General features: G+C 41.9%; 1 protein-coding gene across 1 annotated transcript; it reads right to left on the bottom strand.

Moving 5' to 3' along the window:
- Positions 1 to 5,026: 5,026 nt before the first annotated feature.
- Positions 5,027 to 5,521, bottom strand: LOC142175221 (uncharacterized). Its single transcript, XM_075241800.1, has one exon. The coding sequence runs from the start codon at positions 5,519 to 5,521 to the stop codon at positions 5,027 to 5,029; it is 495 nt and encodes a 164-aa protein (XP_075097901.1).
- Positions 5,522 to 14,103: the final 8,582 nt, after the last annotated feature.

Below are 14,103 nucleotides of genomic sequence, written 5' to 3' on the forward strand. Positions count from 1 at the left end.
AATTCTGGCGTTGAATTGCTTACCTACCTCGGGCTTAATGAGAATCAGGCCGCATGTAGTTCTGGAGTGAGGACTTTGAGGAAGCGATGCTCGCAAGAATTTCCCCAGTATCGTATTATGACGATATGTCGGGGCGAAGGATTTGGCACTCATGATAGCTTGAATTTGTGGCTTCACTTTAAGGATTTGAAAATTTTGAGTTCCACTGGTCGTTTCATGCTTGAACTTGGATCCTTTGCCCGCTAATGAGTTTGTTGTCCCTCATAGCATTGTAGTTTGGTTTGCTGCTTAGAAAGAGTTCCACGTTGCGATATTCGTTCCTGAAAAAAATAAAACACACACATACCCATATATTGCAATGGAGAATATATTAAGATGTGATGTAAATGATGCAGGAATAATGATGCATGGCTGCTGGCGAGCCGTTATTTGGGATCGGGATGATGGGATACTTAAACTTGAATCGATTTGTTAGTCGGGTTGTGTACCATTCCGCAGCTGTCGGAGCATTGAAAAGTGTCTCCGCTTGTTGGGAGAGCTTAACTTGTAGAGCGCGTCTCCGCTTGTTGGGAGAGCTTTGCACTGAGAAACGTCTCCGCTTGTTGGGAGAGCTTAGTTTGTAGAGTGCGTCCCCGATTGTTGGGAGAGCTTTGCACTAAAATGTAAAGTAATCTCCGCTTGGGAGCGATTGACTTAAATCGTAATCATGCTTGAAGATACTTGAGCAAAACTTCAAAACATTCAAGGTAATAGCAAAGGAAAAGAAAAGCATGCCCAATAGATACTCTTGACTGCGAAGCTAAGTTATGTCCATCGATTGGCAGAATGTCGGTGATGAGGTTTGCGACTATCTATTCTGGCTTCCGCTGTGACAGAGCGTCGGGGTGGATTCCGTTGGCGGAATAAGCCGTTTTCTATATACAAGGCTTCATTTGGCGAAGCCGACGTTTGATTTGTACAGGGCGCTCCGATCGATTGAACTGACAATTTGCTATACACAGGACTTCAATTAGTGAAGTCGACGGCTTGTTTTGTACAAGGTGCTCTGATTGGTTGAGCAAGTGGTTTTCTATATACATGGCTTCAATTGGTGAAGCTAGCGGTTCGTTTTGTACAAGGTACTCTGATTGGTTGAGCAAGTGGTTCTCTATATACAAGGCTTCAATTGGTGAAGCCAGCAGTTTGTTTTGTATAAGGTTCTCCGGTTGTTTGAGCATGCGGTTTGCTATATACAGTGTGCCTTTTTCCGAATCAGCGGTCTGACTCCGAGGTACCTGCAAAGGATTTAAGGATTAGCTTCAGTTGTACCAGAAAAGTTTAAGTAAAGGAGAAATGGTGATAATCCTAGGAAAGTGGCGGATCTGTCATTTGCCCCAGTGTGGTCCCAACATTTCCTTGCTTCCTGAAGACCCTGCACTCAAAGAAAAATTCTCCGTGGGAGCGGGCGTTTGGTTTGTGTTGACCATAGTATCGGTTTGGTTTGTGTTGACCATAGTATCGGTTTTGCCCCGGCCTTTGATATGGCTACGCCACGAAGTTCGGTAGGTGGAATAAATTGCTGTATTTTTAGAAAAACAATTTTTGAAAAGCTTTGTTTTATGACAAATGCTGTCGTTCCATATTATGACATGTTACGAAAGATTCTCCAAATGCGGACGTCGCCTCTTGAAAACTCTATCATGTCGATGTCGATCCTTCATGATGCTTTAACAATGCGGCTGCTTGTCGGTCCGACTGTGTCCTAATTCGAACTAATGCATTACAAAGGTTTTTCCTAAGGTTATGACCGAACCCTTTTAGGTTGCCTACGTATCCAAAACAGAATCAAGTCTGAACGTAGTTCGTGATGATAAAAATATGATGAAGATGACCGAGCCTGACTCAGGCAGCCTACATATCCAAATGGAATCAAGTCAAGACGTAGTTCAACTACAATAGATGAAAAAATGATGATATTAAGAATGAAATGGCCGAGTCTGACTCAAGCTGCCTACGTATCCAAATGGAATCAGCCCAGAACATAGTTCAATTACAAAAGATGACTGAATCCGATGAGGACTGCCTACGTATTCCTTCCTGAGGAAATCAAGTCGGTATAGTTCCAGAGCAACATATATAAATGACATTTGGATTTTCTATTACAAAAGAATAGAGGGAGAGAAACTGAACCCTACGTGGGTTGCCTACATACCCCTCCGTGGGAAGTTAGGTTGAACGTAGTTCTGTTGCAGCAAAACCCAACTCTATTTGTCTTCAAACATAGAATCTCTTGAGTGCGTCTAAGTTGATGGGCTTCGTGTTGATTCTTCCATCCATTTCTGCCAAGATTAGAGCTCCACCCGACAACACTCGGTGAACAACGTAAGGACCTTGCCAATTTGGTGCGAAATTTCCTATGGCTTCCTCTTGGTAGGGAAAGATTTTCTTCAGAACCAATTGCCCCGGTGTGAACTGGCGAGGCTTCACCCTCTTATTAAATGCACTGTCCATCCTATTCTGATTTAGATGACTATGGCATACTGCATACATTATATTCTCGTTGATGAGCATGAGTTCCTCCTGTCTGACCCGTATCCACTCTGCATCGTCCAACTTGGCCTCTTGAATGACTCTTAAAGATGGTATCTCGACCTCTGCGGGTATCATAGCTTCAGTGCCATATACTAACATGTACGACATTTACCCAATGGATGTTCTCATGGTGGTCTGATAACCCAGTAAGGAGAAGGAGAGTTTCTCGTTCCATTGCCTATGATTGTCCACTATCTCTCTTAGAATCCTCTTGATATTCTTGTTGGCTTCCTCAACTTCCCCATTCATTTGTGGTCTGTAGGCTATGGAGTTGCGGTGGATGATTCTGAACTTCTCGCAGATTTCTCTCATGAGGTTACTTTTAAGGTTAGCATCATTGTCAGTGATGATTGACTGAGGTATCCCAAATCGGTAGACGATGTGGTTTCGGACAAAATCCGCCACTACCTTCTTTGTGATGGCCTTGTAGGTAGATGCTTCGACCTATTTAGTGAAGTATTCGATGGCTACCAAGATGAAGCGGTGCCCATTTGATGTAGCGGGCTCTATAGGTCCAATCACATCCATTCCCTAAGCGGCGAACAGCCAGGGTGAATGCATTACATTCAACTCATTTTGCGGAACCCGGATGAAATCCCCGTGAATCTGGCACTGGTGACACTTCTGTACGTAGCGGATACTATCACTTTCCATAGTCATCCAAAAGTATCCAGCTCTCAAGATCTTCTTGGCTAATGTGAACCCATTTATGTGGGGTCCACACGTTCTTGCATGTATTTCTTCCAATAACATCATTACCTCGGCAGTATCTACACATTTCAACAAACCTAAGTCTGGGATCCTCCTGTACAGGACTTCCCCGTCAAGGAAAAAGTAATCTGCCATCCTCCTAAGGGATCGCTTCTGACTATTAGTAGCATTCTTCGGGTACTCTCTGGTTTCAAGGAATCTTCTGATGCTGTGGTACCACGATTTACCATTTGGCTCTTCTACATGGAAGCAATAGGCATGTTGATCCCTGATCTCTACTTTGATAGGGTTGATGTAGTTCTTTTCTGGATGCTAAATATAGAGTTGCAAGGGCGTCGGCAAACTAGTTCTGAATCCTGGGAACTTGCTTGAACTCAATCTTTGTGAACTTCTTGCATAGCTCATTTACGCAGTGCAGGTACGGAATGATCTTGACATTTTTGGTGGACCACTCCCCTTGGACTTGGTGTATCAATAGATTGGGATCCCCTATGACCAGATGTTCTTTGACGTTCATGTCGACTGCCGTTCTGATTCCAATGATGCACGCTTCGTATTAAGCCATATTATTGGCATAAGGGAATCTTATCTTTGCTGATACTAGATCGTGTTGTCTGAATTTCGAAATTAGGACTGCCCAAATTTTAACTCCTTTGAAGTTTGTTGCTCCATCTAAAAACAATCTCCATACAGGGTATGACTCTGTAATATCTTCTCCGGCAAATAATACCTCTTCGTTGGGAAAATACGTAGTGAGCGGCTCGTAATCCCCGTCCACTAGATTCTCTGTGAGGTGGTCGGCTAAATCTTGCCCCTTGATAACCTTCTGAGTTATTTACACAATATCAAATTTGCTGAGGAGAATTTGCCATTTAGCTAGCTTTCCGGTAGGCATCGGCTTCTGGAAGATGTACTTGAGCGGGTCGAGCCGAGATATTAGATGCGTAGTGTATGCTGACATGTAATGCCTTATTTTTTGGGCGATCCAAGTCAGAGCACAGCAAGTGCATTCTATCAAAGTGTATTTGGCTTCGCATGGTGTGAACTTCTTACTTAAGTAGTAGATGGCCTGCTTCTTTCTCCTAGCTTCGTCATGATGTCCCAACACACATCCGAATGCGTTATCCAAGACTGACAGTTATAGTAACAATGGCTTCCCGGGCTCGGGGGGAACCAGCACAGGTGGATTTGACAAATACTCCTCAATTCTGTCGAAGGCTTTCTGACACTCTTCTTTCCATTTTGTGGCAACATCCTTTTTCAGCAACTTGAAAATGGGTTCACAGATTACCATTGACTGGGCTATGAAACGACTGATGTAATTCAGTCTACCCAGGAAACTCATCACATCTTTCTTACTCTTGGGCGGTGGCAATTCTTGAATGTCTTTGATTTTTTATGGGTCTAATTCTATCCCTTTTCTGCTTATGATAAAGCCAAACAATTTTCCAGCAGGGTCCCCGAACGTGCATTTTGCCGGGTTCAATTTCAAGTTGTACCTCAGCAGGCGTTCGAAAAATTTCTTCAAATCATCCAAGTGTTCTGAACTGTTTCGAGACTTGATGATGATGTCATCTATATATACTTCGATCTCCTTGTGAATCATGTTGTGAAAAAGGGTAGTCATGGCCCTCATGTAAGTGGCACCGGTGTTCTTGAGACCGAACGACATGACTCTATAGCGGTAAACTCCCCAAGGTGTGGTGAAGGCTGTCTTTTATGCATCTTCCTCATGCATCAAGATCTAGTGGTATCCAGCAAAATAATCCACGAACAACTGCAGTTCATGCTTTGCGCAGTTGTCGATGAGGATGTGAATATTTGTTAAATGGAAGTAGTCCTTTGGACTAGCTTTGTTGAGATCTGGGTAATCCACGGATATCCTGATCTTCCCATCTTTCTTAGGTACTGGGACGATATTTTCCAACCAACTGGGATAATTGGTGACCCTTACCACATTCTCCTCTATCTGCTTAGTTACTTCCTCCTTTATCCTCAAACTCAAATCAGGGTTGAATTTTTTGGGTTTTTGCTTGACTGGCGGTCTGGTGGGATTGGTAAGCAGTAGATGCAAGACAATGTCAGTATTTAATCCAGGTATATCATTATATGACCATGCGAACACATTGATGTATTGTCGGAGAAGCTCAACCAGTTTTTCCCTCTGTTCGGTTTCTAGGTGAATGCTGACTTTGGTTTCTTTCATATCTTTTTCACTTCCGAGATTGACCACTTCCATTTCTTCGAGGTTGGGATTTTTCTGACTCTCCAGCCGTTCGATCTCTTGTGGGAGATTGTCTAGCATCATAATCTCATCCTATTCCTCGTAATCTGGGTTGTTTCGCTCGACGGTTTTATTACATGTCACAATCGCAGAACGTGGGTTTTTATCGTTTTATTTACTGGAAAAAAAAATCTAAGTATAAATGAAGCGGTCAATAAAGTTGCAATATTTTAAGAAAACTATTTGTTTTATTTCATCAAAAGAGGAACGTCTAAGCATTCAAAAGAGGCAAATGACAAAAGGTACAAACACGGTGCATGCCTCAATTGACTGTGTGGTTTTCAAAAGAAAACTTTTACAGTTCCACACTTCCAAGACTCCCGACGAACCAAAGATGGACTGGCGGTCCAATTCCGCAGCTCTTCTCCTGGTTTGGCATTCCTGATGGTCGGTGTCTTGATGTTAGTTCCTTCACAAAATTCTTTAATCATATTCACGAATAGCCTTCCTATTCCATCGATGGTATCATCTTCTGGTGCTGAACTCTAGCTCGTACCCGAAACATGCTCTGGCACAAAAGCCTTTTTCCCGTAGCTACCGGTATGTGTTTTCCACATCGAAGGCTGATATCCTATGCTGGCCCTTCCTTTTTGCCCATTCGGCTCAATTGGCTGACCTGGCTCCTAGCTCGGTTACTGGTCTGTATCCATATTCCATCATCTCCCTCATGGCCATCTTGGATTTATACGGCGACTGCATTCCTAAGTTTTGTTCAGTCTCATCTATTTCGGTGGTCTGCATGATTTCCACTACATGGAAAGCAACCCTGTCTAGCCCTTCAATGAACGGGATTGCGGGCTCCAAATAAGCTTATTGGCCCCATTCGCCATGGACCACGGTCTCTTGACATCCCCATTCAAATTTCATGCATTGGTGTAAAGTTGATGGGACGGCCCCTGCCATTTGTATCCAGGCCTAGCAGCAAATTGTATGAAGAGGAAATATCCATTACTTGAAATAATGTGGGAAATTCAACCGGTCTGACCCGCAAAGCCAAATAAATTTCTCCTATAACATCCTTCTGCAAACTATCAAAATCCCTTACCCTCACATGGCTTTCCTTCACTTCCCTCAGATGGATTCCCAACTCTCGCAGAGTAGAGAGCGGACAGATGTTGACTCCTGACCCTCCATCAACCAGTACTCGGGACACCACCTTGTCCCCACATTTGACAATGATATGAAGAGCTTTGTTGTGACTAACGCCTTCGACAGGAAGCTCGTCTCTTCTAAAAGTGATCATATTTGCTTCGACCATTTTCCCAATTGTTGCAGCCAGTTCCTCACTGGTGGTGTTGCTTGGCACACTTACCCCGCTTAGTACTTTCATCAAGGCATCCTTATGACCGTCAGAGCTCATCAGCAAGTCCATGATTGATATTTAAAACCTTATACACTTATACCAAGTGTCACGCCCCAACCTCGGGGAGCGCGACCGATGCTCAACTGAGTGAACCCGGTCGAGCAAACCTATTAGACCTTCCCTACCCAACTCACCCATGATCAAGAGAAGACATGATTTCATTAATTAGACAGTAGGAAGATCATATATATAATACTAAATCGTCTCATTGGTTACATCATTTTTAAGTTTCAAGATACACACATTCTTATGATTCGAGTGGAACAAGAGATCAAAACACAACATAATCTGTTTGACTTTTCTAGCACCCATGTACAACCCACATAGTATTTACGGAGCCTCTAAAGGATACAAAAGAGTGTTATGATAGTGCCGGCAACAAGGCCCCGACTATACCTCAAAACGTGATAACAATATAAACAAAAGGTACAATACATGACCCAGGAAGGAAATGGAGCTCACCGAGTACGCTGAGAAGAGGATGCAACACTATTTATGATCAACATTGTCTGCTATGGAACCACCTGCATCCATTTAAAGATGCAGCGTCCCCGGCAAAAGGGACGTTAGTACTGTCGAATAGTACTAGTATGTAAAACTAAACACCATCTCAATTGAATGAATAATAATACAAGGGGGAAAACAGTCATGAGTTTAATAAGAGCTTCAAATAATACTAAAACATCAAGTAAGGATCACATAAATTCTCAAGTCAATTTCCATGTTATTAGGTTGGGTGATCTTTAGAGCCGATATACCATAATTCACAATACCTCCGTATTCTTACACGGAGACTGATCTCGACCCGATCGGCTAGGTCGTCTTATTTGAGATATCAACCCATTACCATAATTTTATTATAATTTCCAGCACAGTTACCACCATGTGTGCGGCAAGGCATCTAATCACGGCACGATCGGCTAGGCCGTCTCACCCAAGACATTACCTTTTCAATCACTGTTGCTGTATGAAAGCAGTACTCTAACCACTGAGTTAAGTAGGTCATTTATCATCCCAAAGAGAACCAAATGTTCAATCATCTCACTTTATACTTCTTTTACATCTTTTCAATTCATTGGAACGAGTGGCCTCAATTAGAAAGTCATTCTTGGCACTTGGCCGTATTTCATAATTCTAGTTTCCCCTTTCCACATTCAAACAACACTATCATTATCAACAACAATAAGGTTTCCCATTTAAGAGATTAAATTCACATATGAGCAATTTGGGAATCTTAGGCACATAGAGGCTTTTCATACAATTTGACATAACAACCTTTATTTGATCTTGACATGAAGTCTTAACATTTCTAACACATATTCCACATTTTGAACATATCCTCAAATGGCAAAATGACATGATGAAGTATTTAGAATAAATATTAAACATACATCCTTCAACACAAACACATTAGGAACAACCAATTCTATAATGATCAATTTAGGACTTACACCAATTACATGAACACTGCGGGATTCGATTCTAATAAGAAGGGGGTTTAGCCAACATACCTCAATTGAGCTTCCTTAAACTTTTAAAACGTTCCGGAATTCTTAGCAACTTCAATCTATTTTAGAAATATAACAAGTTGAACCAAAATTAGGAAGATGCCCATGGTTCTAGCTCATTTGAGCATTTTATCAAGCACTACGTGTGCATTAAGGTTTCAAGGTCCTTTTATGGAGGATTCTTTCATCCCACAACCCATTCTTTACCATTTTTAGCTCAACAATCTTCCTATACCCTTTGCTAACACATGCATATAAGATGGACAACTCTCATTCCCAAAACTTATCTTACTAATTACCCAATTCTAGAAAACATTCGAAATTGAGGGTTAGGGTGTAGAATCTTACCTCTAGGATGAAGACCTAGTGAGTTTCCCCTCTTAGTCTTCCAAATATTTAAGCAAGAATTGAAGAACAATAATTGAGGAACACCTTCTCACTTTAGGGCACTCTCTCTCACTCTAAAATGTCAGATTTTAGCTCAAAAATGGCCCAAAGCATGTATTTAACGAAGTAGGGTCGGGTTGTAAAAACCCAAAAATGAAGCTCTGGAATAGGTTCTGTGGTCGCATATGCGACCGCATAATGATTATGCGGTCCGCAAAATGACCGCGAAATTTGGGTGCCAAAACTGGAAAGGAACTGACTAGGTCTACGGTCACTATGCGGACCGCAGAACGGTTCTGCGGTCGCATAGTGCACTGCAGAACCTCCCTCGAAAAATCCCAAAGCGGGATATGCGACAAGAGTGAGTCCCACGAAGTGGTTATGCGGTCGCATAATAGCCGTGAAATTTACATCAAAATGACCCAGAAAATTGACCCATTCTGCGACCATTCTGTGATCCGCAGAGTGGTTCTGCGGTCGCAGAATAGGCCGCAGAAATGCCTACTTCTGTCCAATATTTTCCTCTACTATTATTAACCTCTACGCCTTCCTCGGCATCACAGAACGTCAACTTTTAGGAAAAATGTTCACGGGGCCTTACAGGATCCTCGTAGTCCAAACCTTTACTTCCCCAAGCGACTTGGAGGTTCTTCATTTGTTTTCTCAAGATTTGTAGCTGTTAGGAGAGTGACTCTTCTTCCTTACACCTGGCTTCCCTTTCCATCTCAGCGTATTGGTCAATCTCATAAGGCACCCTGACCATGACAGGCACTGTAAAGGTAGGTTCAAAAATGGCATATATAGGAGGAACATATCGCTCATGGGCGGCGGTATGTGCCACGGGTATGTGCTGATTTGGGTGAGTGGTAAAAGCGACTCCGTCATGAGGAGGGGTGTGACTTGTGTTAGTGGTAATAGGCGGGTTTTATGGCACTTAAACATATTGTGGTACGTAGGGAGTGTGGATAGGAGGATTTGGTGGGTTTGCGGGGGTTACTGGAGATATGATTTGAGTGTTGGGGACTAAAGTCGGGGTGTTGTTGGTTTGGAGTGATGTGGAAGGAAAGTGGTCAGGGATTGAATTCAAAGAAGGAAAGCGAGGTGGTTGAGGGAGCGTTGTCATGGCCAGATGTGCTAGTTCCCTGATATGCCGTACTTCCTCCCTTAAAGACTTCACCTCATGGGCCATCCTAGCCACGTGTTCATCATTCCTTGTATCGTCCTTCTCTCCCGATCGCCCCAGGCTATCGAATATGACTATAACATGCTCGGTCGGGTTTTCTGTAGCAGACATCTTCCCCTTTGATATTAAATTGTAGGGTGGTTCTGCCAGTTTCGGGTCGACACAAACCAACTTTCTTTTGGGGAGTAATAATAAAGTAAGAAATGAAAAAGAAACAGAAGTTAGTTTCTTCATTTATAAAAGCAAAAGATCACTCAGAGCAATTAATTCACGTATTCCGGCTAGCGTGTTTCCCTAGAATTTATGGGACCTCTCATTACCGGAGGTAGGCGTAGATTGCGAATGTTTGACAAATAATTAGACTTGACACATTTAGATCTGAAGCAAGTTTTATTTTCATTGATAATGTTTGGATTGAGATAAGTGGGAACAGAGGTTACATTAATGTTTCTGATATTCATAGAACTGCATGGGCTTAAACAACTCACCCTTAGGGAAAATACGAAAACTGCGGATAAGGATACAAAGTGGGAAAGAAGGGGAAATCAACCAACTTCTAGTAACCATCCCCTAAATCATTCCCCATATCCTCTTCTTCTTCTAGCTCTTCCTCCGGATCGTCCTCCGGATCTTCTTCAAACTTCTCTTCGTTATCGTTGAACTCAAACTCTTCTCCTAGATCTCCCTTCAGATCTGTCTCAAATTCTATTTGGATGCCCTCCACTACCCGATCATCATCTTCAGCAGGTGGTAGCATGTGATCGATGGATCCTGGGACCACTTGATGGTGCATCGAGGTAGTCACAAGGTAATGTGGTAGAATCTCATGGTAGATTTGCAAAGCAGCCACTGCGTCCTCCAGCCAGGCTATTCCCTCTCTGCTTGGTCGGGCTAGCTCATCTTCCTCGTTGATCCATACATAATACTCCAGAGTGCACCATGAGTTTTTACCCATCGAAATTGTGACTAGATCGTTCCACTCTTCTTGGAGCCTTCTTATCGTTGGGATTGAAATCTGTCAGTGGTACTCATCCTCATATAGCGTTGTCCTTGTCCATAGAGGCATATCCTAGATCATCCCGAACTGTTTGAGAACCCGCAAGGATGAGTATGGTTGGATGCCTTCAATTCTTATCAACTCAATGATGTATTTCTGAGGAGTCCTTAAGATTTCCCTCCCACTTAACCATGACAACTTCCAATTGACCCATTCTCCACTTAGATTGGTCAGCATTTCTCTCCCCTCTTCTTGTCCATGCGGGGAGACCCAAAGTCTCATCCTCTCGTTGTAGCTACGGATCATGTTGTTGATGCCGACAAAGTATTCAATGGTGGCCTCTCGCTGGAAGAAAAGTTCTGTGGCCCAGATCTGAAGTAGCAAGTTACAACCTATAAAGAAATCATACCCCCTTGCACATGCAGACAAAGCCCTTAAAAATCTTAGCTAGCACCATCGGTACCAGAGCAGCTTGGAGGTTACCACGGAAGGTCGCTAGAACCACAGGTAATAAGTTGATGTTGATCCGACATCTTCTCTGCAGGAAGACCAACAATCCCAGCAGTTCCAATGAGAAAGTGATCGGCCTGAGACTCTTCCACATTGCTTGATCACACCAAAATTCCCCCGAGTACCACTCATAGCTTTCACGATGTCTAAACCTATCAAACAGATGATCTAGGCTCACCCATTCGTCCTCGATATTTTTCAAACTCGGACTGTTAGCTAGACGTAGAGCATCTAGGAACCTGTAACCAGGCATAATGACTGGTAGTATTGGTCTCCACCATGTAAATTGAACACCACCTTAGCCGGATCACAGAACTCTATCAGCAGGCGAGTGAGCATCCTGTCTACTTGGATGTTTAGAAAAGCAGTCAGTGCCCCCAGGTGTGTCCAAATTCCATCTCTATGTTCCCGACGGATGTTCTTCCACCACTGCTTCAATTTGCGTGGCGCTCCCATCACCATATTGATCTCGGGGATGATTTGGTTGATTTCCATTTTTGAAGTGGGTGAAGAAAGATTTTGGTAAGTGTTTGCTTCGGATCTTTAGGTGTCTAGTCAGGTTTGTTCGTCTTTCCATAAAAGTCATGTCGTTGGGTCCATGACCCGTTTACATTAGGGTGGCTTTTCTAATTGTGTGTCGGTGCTAAGGACCGACTCACCTAAGGTTTATGCAATATGACCTATTTTGCTAGAGTAGAGTGTTTCCTATTTTTGAATTGGACTGAAGACTGTGAGAAGTTATGTCAGTTTACCTGACAAAGCCATTCTCTGAAACTAAAGAGTTTTGAAAAGAAGGTTTGGAGAGGTATAAAAGACAACCCTTGCGTGACATTAATTGTGATAGTGTACGGGCAAGACTCGATAGGAAGAAGTGTGATGACAGTATACGTAAAGCGGTAACAGATAATGGTGTAACAGATAAGAGTGTAACAATAAAAAGCATGATAATAATCAAACATAAAGAGAAAATAAAGTAGGCAAGCATGTAATGGAAAACTCAAATACGATTAAAGCAATGTACAAACAAATCTAAGTGCCAAGTTCCGCCTAAGTCTGCTAAGGTCAGAACCTTAGTGTGAATCTCCAGCAGAGTCGCCATGTTGTTGAACCCTATTTTGCACTAGTCAAAACAAGATTCAACTTGTGGTTTTTCTATTGTTGATGAAAGAGAGTCCCCACCTAATATTTAAAAGTATATTAGGGTACCTATTTAATTACAAAAGGTCATATTCTTCATTAGTCTGCTAACCGGTGAGATTATGGGTAAGGGTACTTGTTCTTCTAGGGGGAAGGTGTTAGGCACCCCTTAAAATCTACCCGAAGTAGCTCCATAGGACTTAGACTATATTTAGGACTAATTATTTGTGTTATGCTTTAACTAGTGCCTAAAAGAGTGGCTTACCATATGTTGGGGCATAATACCTACAAAGGAAGAGTGTAGTTTAAAGAGGATGGATTTAAAGAAGAGTCTTAGAAAATTGATGTTAGTGCATATATGCTTGAAAAGACCTTTTAAAAATGTACGATATTTGTATGAAAATGTGTAAAAGAGAAGATAAGTTAAAACACTATGTTTTCTAAAGCATAGAAGTTCATATTACTCTAACAAGATGAAGATGTTATGAAAGTAAGCCTAAGATATACCTTGGATTTTAAATATTTGAAGGAACCGTTTGAAAATCTTTACTTGGGGCGGTAGCACCTTATTTTCGAAATGAGTTGATTTCCCTTTAGAAGGTCAAACTTGCGTTTCAATTCTAGTTTTCCCTTTTTTTTGAAAAAGGAGCTGCCGTCTCTTGTTAAACCTTTGGTCTTCAAAATCTTTAAGAAAAGTTAGCAAAGCGTAGTGGATTAATGATATAAACAACTTATAATTAGTGAATGTGGGATTAGTTACTAACTGATGCTTCTTTTAATCCTAGGTTCTTTAAGGCTTGCCTAAGTTTTATATGACTTAAGATATAAAGTAAAACATTGAATCCAATATACAATTGTTGTATACATCAGAGATAAAACAACAGGAACACAATAAAAGGCAATCACATAATGAAGCTACAAAATAGCAAAAGCAATAATAAAGGAGTAGAGGGAAAAGAAGGACTCTGGTTTTTGGGCCTCAATGAAGCAGGTCCAGCAATAACAGGGACGAGCAACAACTAACTTTGGACTTCCGAGACATAGCAATGTTGGAGTTGGGCCTGAGTTCCTTAAAAACTCTGCAGGCCCAAATAATTGTACATGTTCAAAAAAGGAAAAGAGAAGGTCATTAGATAACACTCTATACATGTTCATGCATAAAACTTGCAAGCAAAAAAAATAAAAATAAAAGTGACTAACAGTATCTAAACACTAGGAAAGTCATACTAATGTGGTAGTTATGTATAGCAAGTGATCCACATTAAAAACCATGAGTTGTCATTAAACACCAAACCCAAAGAGAATAACAAATGTCAATGAATTAAGGGCTAAGGAGAGTGTTCCACTCAAGTTCGAAGCCCTCTTTGAATCCCCCGACACTTCAAAGTTTTCAAGTGTCTCAAGGGCCAAGGCAATGCTTGTACCGAGGAGAGCAACCCAACCTAGAGTTAA

Source organism: Nicotiana tabacum, chromosome 21 (genome assembly GCF_000715075.1).
Source record: "Nicotiana tabacum cultivar K326 chromosome 21, ASM71507v2, whole genome shotgun sequence".
In the NCBI taxonomy this organism is placed as follows: Eukaryota; Viridiplantae; Streptophyta; class Magnoliopsida; order Solanales; family Solanaceae; genus Nicotiana; species Nicotiana tabacum.

What these genes read in the sequence shown, in the direction of transcription:
- LOC142175221 (XM_075241800.1), bottom strand. Translation starts at nt 5,521, where the DNA reads ATGGAAGTGGTCAATCTCGGAAGTGAAAAAGATATGAAAGAAACCAAA.